Here is a 7,022-nt window from a genome sequence, read left to right on the forward strand (position 1 = left end):
CCGGACGTCGGTCGGTCGTCTGGAGTCTGGACTAACTAACTGGACTCTCGGCGAGAGCATGTAACTATTAGTACTAGCAGTAGGTGCTTCGCAGCAGGTGTTCCGGTCGTTGGTTCGCTCGCTCGTTCGCTCGTTCGCTGCTGGTTCCCGATTCCTGTCGTTCCCTTTCCCTCTCTTCTCCAAGTGCGAATGAAGGTTGCTTGGCTGATTGCACCACACCGACGGGCATTCCGAAGTAAAATGCCAGAGCAAGCCCGCGCGGTGTCCCCTAGTCCTGTTAAGTAGTGGGGCGCCCCCTCACAAACCTATCCCCAAGTCCGAGTAGTAATGCGGTACAGACTTACTCCCTCGCCCCCCCGCCCCGCGCCGCCCCCATCCTTCCCTCGTGCGCGCTAACAATGTAGTGCACTCTAGCAACTCACCGCCAAGTTCCGGGGATGGGAGGGATGTGTGGATGCGTGGATGTGTGCTGGATGTGTGGTGCACACTGCGCGCCTGCACCCGTCGTTAGGTCAGGTTGGGGATGGGTAATTCGGTCGGTTGATGGCTGTGGGGGAACATGTAAGAACATCCGTATGCGTGAGTGCGTATGCGGATGGTGTCTGTGGTGCCATGATCCATCCCTCGCCGTCCCACGCACTCTGGTCGCTCGTAGCTACCGAAATACTTAGATACCCCGGATTGCTCCCTTATATCTATCCGTATATCTACTCCAGAGTCGTCTCGACTCTCGCACTTCAACTCGCCGTGGATGTGCGGCCACTGTCTCGCCAGCTTGAGTCTTCCCACGAGAATCAGGAAGCGGTACGAAACGGCAAGTACACAAGAGCCCCCAGAGCTCGCTACCGAATATCCGATGAGCGTTTTCGTGGCCGGGATTGCATCTCTCCCCTATCGAACCAGCAGGGTTCACCGCTTCAACGCAATATCTGGTGAGAAGAAGCTTCGATGCGGGTTTGGTTTGCATCCATGTCCAGGGGGTAGGCATAACTAGCAGCAGCCGCTGTGGAGGAAGCATGATGTCTTGACTCTACATACATATGTTTGTGCGAACCCTCCCGAGTCAAGTCATGTGCATACATACTGTCGATGATAATTCAGCGCTATGGAAGTACCGGTATGTTCGTCTGATGTGATGTGATGTGGTGACTATCCCCTAGACCGCATGTGTAGGCACATATCTAGTGGTAGGAGACTGCACGCGCGTTCGAACTTCGGAAGCTTCGATTCCAATCCACGATAGGTTCATGTGGTTACCCCAAGAATTCTTACCACCTACGGTCACTTACATGGTACTCTAGAGTAGGCTGAGGGATTATTGATAATCCGTTCGTTGATCCATCCCCGGCACCACATCCCGCGGGTGATTACCTACCTGGTACATATCTCCTCTTGCTCGATAAAGACTCCATTAGCTTGTGATTTCGAGGCGAGGAGGCGGGGGGAAGGGAAGAAGGGACACCGTATGTACGCTTTATCAGTCGGCCAGATATCCGACCCATAGCAGATACTAAGTACCCCTGTTGGATCGGCAGTGCTGTCCTCCGAGATATGTACGGCACTTGAGTGACCGGCAGTGATGCCGAATGGCTGGAGTTACCGTGCAGACATACTCTACCTCCTCAGCGGTGCCATTGAAGCTAACTAATCATTTGGGGGGTGAGTCGCAGTGTGCCACTACCTTCCAAATACCCACTGTATCTAGGCAGATGGGTCACCGCCAACGGCGATTCATGGAACACGCTTCATCTGCCTCCACCAGTTCGAACCTCGTGGTTCGCCCACTAAGCGAGAAACACCGATGCTTCCTTGGTTCTGATTACAATCGAATAAACCGGTATGGACTCAATGTGGAGTAGTAGTAGAGACTGAGTAACCCCACTAACCCTTCCCCAAACTCTCCCCACATCCGTCTAGAAGCCCGGTAGATGGTTAGGCTGTAACCGCTGGCGTTCCTCCTCACCCGTCTAGAAGCGCGGCATATGTACCTGCTCTCATTCCTTCCACCACCTCCCCCCCGAATACGAGTGGACGCTGGAACATGGCGTTGAGACATTCCCCACCATTCGAGAAGCAGGATCGTCAGAGTCCCTGTTGGCAGCAGCGGTGGTGGAGGGAGGATCCAGCCTCGTTTATGCAGCGAATAGGGTGCTTACATACATCTCAACTTCATATGTAACTCGTGAGATATGCATGCCCCCATCGTACATATCGGTACCCCATCATGTTGCACAGGCCCTAGGTAATTTCCCGGGACCGAGTTCGGGGTTCATCCTGCTCCACCGTCGGCAGGGAGGTGCGCCGTCGTGATCATATTCTGTTGGTAACGGCTTACATGTAAGACGTTGGCTTCCGAGACATGCCGTATCGGGTACGGTGGGGTTGCATTGGGCGGCAAGTCATCAATCATAACTTTTCGGTGTCATTATACATACATCATACATCTATGTAGATACCTACCTCTAAACTTCACCTCATCCCCCCCTCCCCCTTGGCCCGTCCTCTCCATAAACCCCCCGCTTCAACGCCGATCTCGCGGTTACATACATACGTAACCGACTCTAGGTATCTATATCTATCTACTTCTCGATGTGCCGCCTACCCGCTTCAAATCCCTCATCCGCAATCTTCTCCACCGCCTCCTTCGCATCAACGTCCTCCAGCTTCGCCTTATAATCATCTCCGGGCCCATCCCTCCCCGCCTCTTCGCCGGTCCCTCTTTGCTTCGGCACGCCAAACAGCAAATCCATATTCTCTAGGGTGATTCCCTTCGTCTCTGGCACGTAGAACCAGACCCACACGATCATTGCGATCAAACACCCACCGAAGAAAAAATACGTGCCGCCCTTGATGTCGGTGAGCATGTACGGGGTCGCCCTGGCAATGGCGAACTGTCCGAGCCACTGGGTGCACGTAGTGATGCTGACACACAGACTCCGCAGACGGTTTGGGAAGATCTCGGCGCAGTAGATCCACGGGATCGAGTTCCAGGCGATGCAGAAAAACACCGCGTAGACGTACAGGCTGACGATGGCGAGCCACGCGGCCGGCGTCTTTTCGCCCGGCGATTGTGGGTCCACCTTTGACGCCGTGATGAAGCTGCCGATGTACAGCATCATCACGGCAGCCCCCGACGCGCCGATAAGGAGGAGCTTGCGCCGTCCGAGGCGGTCCACGAGGAATAGCAGCGAGAGAATCGTCGCAGCCGTCTTGATCAGCGCCCACATGCCGGACGCGAAGAGGCTCACTGATACCCCCGTGAAGCCGATGGAGCGGAAGATGGATGGCTATATGCGGATTTCTTCGGGTCAGCAATCTTGCAAAACGAGTATTCATTGGGGTGGGGGGGATGGTGGTGCCTATTTACAGAGTAATAGTTAAGCGCATTGATACCGCTAGAATCTCGCAGTCAGTAAGGAAGCAAAAACCGGAATGCGGCGAACCGGAGGACATACGTCAAGTTCTGGCAGATCATCAACATCATTCCCAACCCCAGCCGGTTGCGATTTCCCTTCCAGCAGAGCTCGCGCATCATCTTGAGCTTCGACGGTGCCTGCACCAAGTCGCGGTCAACCTGCTCCTGCATCGCCCGCAGCTCGTTGATGATGTACTCGTGATCGGCGGGGAGCTGTCTCAGCCACGTCAAAGTCTTGAGTGCCTTCTCCGGCCTGAATTTCTTGATATGGAACCTGGGGCTCTCGGGGAGGACGAAGACGCTCGCGAGGAAGAGCAGGCCGCCTGGGATCAGCTGAATACCCAGCGCGAGCATCCACTGACTCTGGGACTCGGGCATAGAGCTGAGCACGGCGAAGTTCGCCCAGAACCCCACGAGTGATGCAAACTGCCCCCCGATCTCCCACATACCGACGAGGAAGCCGCGGATGTCCGGCGGCGAGATCTCGCTAATGTACATGGGTACCAGAAGCGATACCGAACCGACGCCGAGTCCGCCAATGAAACGTCCCGCGTACATCATCGGCAAAGAGCCGTAGGAAAATGTCTGGGTACCACACGCAACCGTCAGCCGACTGCTTCCCGCCTCCGTTTGTAATGCGGCTGCGTTCGCTCAGCTGCGCGAGGGCGGCGAGGAGAAGTGACAGCCGCATAAACAAAGCAGAATAAAATCTTCCGGGGGTTCACTCATATCGCACCATTATCAAAGACCCCAGGAAAAACATCAGCGAAGCAATAGTGAGCGAGAACCTCCGGCCAATCTTCTCCGTGATTGGGAAAGTTCCCATGGAGCCGAAGAACGCGCCGCCCTGCATGGCGGAGACAATGTTTGCCGCGACATAACTGTACTCGGCGGTATTCAGAGGCGCCAGGTTGAAGTCCCGGTGGAACGATGGGAGCGCGATGCAGCCCCCGATCACCCCAATGTTATAGCCAAACACTAGCGAGCCCGCACAGGCACAGACCCCCGTGAAGTATACTAAAATAACCGTGCCGGAGATGGGGCCGTCTGTTAATCCGGATGACATGCCATGACATCGTCCAAGACGGTACGGGCGTTGACAGCGCGGGGCAGGACAGGGCGGAACGAAGACTTACTCCGCCAGTTGTAGACCTCTTTGGGCGTAGTCATGTTTGCCATAATTCCTCCGGCGGCCGTGCTAGGTACGACGGTATCGAATGGTGCCGCTTAATCAATGTACGTACGGTAGTGGTAGATAGTGGGTGTGTCGCGCCGCGTTTCGAGCGGAGAAATATTATACCTCCGGACGTGAGGAGAAGACTCAATCAAGATGGGAGGGGGATTTTTTTTTTTTGCGTAGTAGTGGTTTTCTTGACGGAAGAGATTTGTGGACCTGCGCCCATGGGCCCATTCACATACACCTCGACTTCGGGATAGTATTTTCCCGGATTTACACTGAAAAGCTATTGGAGAGGGTAGATACACTGGGTGGCCCTGCCTTTACTGAAGTAGCTGCAGCATAGCTGCATTTTATGGAATAGAGACGAATGGAGACGAAGGGAGACGAATGGAGACACGCAGTAAGATTATAAATTAAGCATTTGGGCCGGCCATCGCCAGTACACTCTTTACATAGCCCTAAACCCTCACCATGTGGTCGGTATGACACATGTGAGTTGGGGGGGAAACACCGGGAGATCCCCATGTAACCACATGACCGGCACGTTTATTCGCCAGCCCGAGTATCGACTCAGCATTGCGGTTCGTCAGCCGTGATTCGTGGAATCAAAGCGTCGCAGTTTGCCGACCCCACACTTTGCTGTACCCCATGTCGGGCGAGCCTATCGTTTATCCGGTTCGTGCGAGCCAGATCCTGCGGCGGCGGGCGGGCTCACACACACACGCGGTGGGTACCGTAGGTAGCATAGGTAGGGTCGCGCTCACCCACCCAACCCAACCCCAGAAAAGTCGGTGATTTATTGGAACCCAGCCAGCCCAGCACGCAGCCACCTCTAACTATCGGATCGGTGTTTGGGACCATTCGTATATATTGATCCTTTCCTTCGGTCCCGCATTTCGCGAAACGTTGGATAAACGCGGTTATCCGAGCGCGCCAGTTTTTTTCCCGTCATCGGCTCCCCACCCCCCCTACCCGAGGCAGCTGAATACCTGTCACCGGACGGCGCACTCGAAAGCCGCGAAACTGAAGTCAGCTTTCGTACAGCTCCCTCCTGCTCCTCCTTCCTCCTCCTCCTACGTATCGTAACATCGCCGACACGTAACCTCAAGACCCCCCACTACACACGGTCGCAATGAATCTCGTCTCGAAGACTACCGGAGCGCAGCGCAAGCCCGTACTGCCGCACCGGACATCGATAGCGACGGTATGCGTTTCGGGGCACCTCCTCGACAAGCTGACGGCGATCGCCGAGGCGGGCTTCGACGGTGTCGAGATCTTTGAGAACGACCTGTTGCACTACCCAGGCTCGCGTCAGGATATCTACAATGTGTGTCAGGAGCTCGGGTTGAAGATTGAGATGTACCAGCCCTTCAGGGACCTGGAGGGTGCGGCTACGCCGGAGGAGTTGAAGCGCAGTCTGGATAGACTCGAGAGAAAGTTTCAGTGGATGGATGAGCTCCATACAGACCTGATATTGCTGTGCTCGAATTGCTCTCCAAGCTCGGTAAGTGGAGTTCATGGTTCCCCGCCTTTCGAGAATTAATGCATGGATGAATGCTTATGCCGTGGACTCTACAGGTGGGCGACAGAGACAGGCTGGTATCGGATCTGAGGGCAGCGGCCGAACTTGCGGCAAAATACAACAAGCGGATAGCGTACGAGGCTCTGGCATGGGGACTTCACGTTTACACATGGGAGTACTCGTGGGAGCTCGTGAAGGAAGTAGACCACCCCAACCTTGGTATCTGCTTCGACACATTCCACATATTCTCGCGACAAGGTGATATCAACGCCATTGCCGATGTCCCCGCAGAGAAGATTTTCTTCGTGCAGTTGGCGGATGCTCCGATTCTCAAAATGGATCATCTGAGCTATTCCCGGCATCACCGGAACTATCCCCTTCAAGGAGCCTTCCCCATCATTCCATTCATGGAAAAGCTGATACAGACCGGCTACATCGGGCCGCTGTCGCTCGAGATCTTCAACGACGAGTTCCGCGCTGCTCCAGCAAAGAGAATCGCCCAAGATGGTCTGAGGAGCTTGCTGTACTTGCAATCAGAGTTGTATCACGGATCCATCCTGCCTCCATTACCGGAGGTGGAGCGGATAGAGTACGTGGAGTTTGCAGTCGACGAGGCGCGGATTGGGCAGCTCGAAGCCTTCTTCCTAGATATGGGATTGAACAAAGTTGGAAAGCATCGGTCAAAGAATGTGACATTATATCGCCAAGGTGGGTTTGCTTTTTTTCTCCCGATTTTCACTGGATCTTCTGACGCTCATGTGCTTTTAGGTGGCGTCTCGTTTATTGTGAATGCCGAGCCGGAATCGTTTGCTTCTGCATTCTTGCTTTTACACGACACATCCGTCTGTGCGATCGCCGTACGGGTAAAGGATATTCCGGCAGCGGTCGACCGGGCCGCGTGCCTT

At 54.8% G+C, this 7,022-nt stretch overlaps 3 protein-coding genes across 3 annotated transcripts; 1 reads left to right on the plus strand and 2 right to left on the minus strand.

Moving 5' to 3' along the window:
• Positions 1 to 73: 73 nt before the first annotated feature.
• Positions 74 to 1,384, minus strand: BZA05DRAFT_414932 (uncharacterized protein; the record flags this gene model as incomplete). Its single annotated transcript, XM_051485283.1, has 8 exons — positions 74 to 268; positions 345 to 382; positions 423 to 495; positions 641 to 655; positions 712 to 891; positions 1,085 to 1,156; positions 1,290 to 1,307; positions 1,376 to 1,384. The coding sequence occupies 8 exons, from the start codon at positions 1,382 to 1,384 to the stop codon at positions 74 to 76; spliced, it is 600 nt and encodes a 199-aa protein (XP_051344836.1).
• A 1,108-nt stretch (positions 1,385 to 2,492) lies between these two features.
• On the minus strand, positions 2,493 to 4,783 carry BZA05DRAFT_383744 (general substrate transporter). Its single transcript, XM_051482252.1, has 5 exons — positions 4,552 to 4,783; positions 4,152 to 4,432; positions 3,456 to 4,000; positions 3,368 to 3,395; positions 2,493 to 3,287 (listed from the first exon to the last, which is right to left on the minus strand). Exons 1-5 carry the CDS (start codon positions 4,592 to 4,594, stop codon positions 2,580 to 2,582), a joined length of 1,605 nt encoding a protein of 534 aa, XP_051344837.1. The 5' UTR covers positions 4,595 to 4,783; the 3' UTR covers positions 2,493 to 2,579.
• A 944-nt stretch (positions 4,784 to 5,727) lies between these two features.
• BZA05DRAFT_440816 (4-hydroxyphenylpyruvate dioxygenase) lies at positions 5,728 to 7,001 on the plus strand (the record flags this gene model as incomplete). The annotated part of the gene is made up of 3 exons (XM_051486628.1): positions 5,728 to 6,099; positions 6,174 to 6,825; positions 6,886 to 7,001. Coding segments are annotated over 3 exons (1,140 nt in total), but the record flags the coding sequence as incomplete, so codon positions are not given.
• Positions 7,002 to 7,022: the final 21 nt, after the last annotated feature.

The sequence above is a fragment of the Tricharina praecox genome (genome assembly GCF_024521635.1).
Source record: "Tricharina praecox strain CBS 144465 chromosome Unknown BZA05scaffold_1, whole genome shotgun sequence".
Lineage (NCBI taxonomy): Eukaryota > Fungi > Ascomycota > Pezizomycetes > Pezizales > Pyronemataceae > Tricharina > Tricharina praecox.

What these genes read in the sequence shown, in the direction of transcription:
- BZA05DRAFT_383744 (XM_051482252.1), bottom strand. Translation starts at nt 4,594, where the DNA reads ATGGCAAACATGACTACGCCCAAAGAGGTCTACAACTGGCGGA. An exon ending in AGAGGTCTACAACTGGCGGA is followed by an intron (nt 4,433 to 4,551) that starts GTAAGTCTTCGT and finishes CGGTTATTTTAG; the next exon opens with TATACTTCACGGGGGTCTGT. An exon ending in TCCTGGGGTCTTTGATAATG is followed by an intron (nt 4,001 to 4,151) that starts GTGCGATATGAG and finishes TGTGGTACCCAG; the next exon opens with ACATTTTCCTACGGCTCTTT.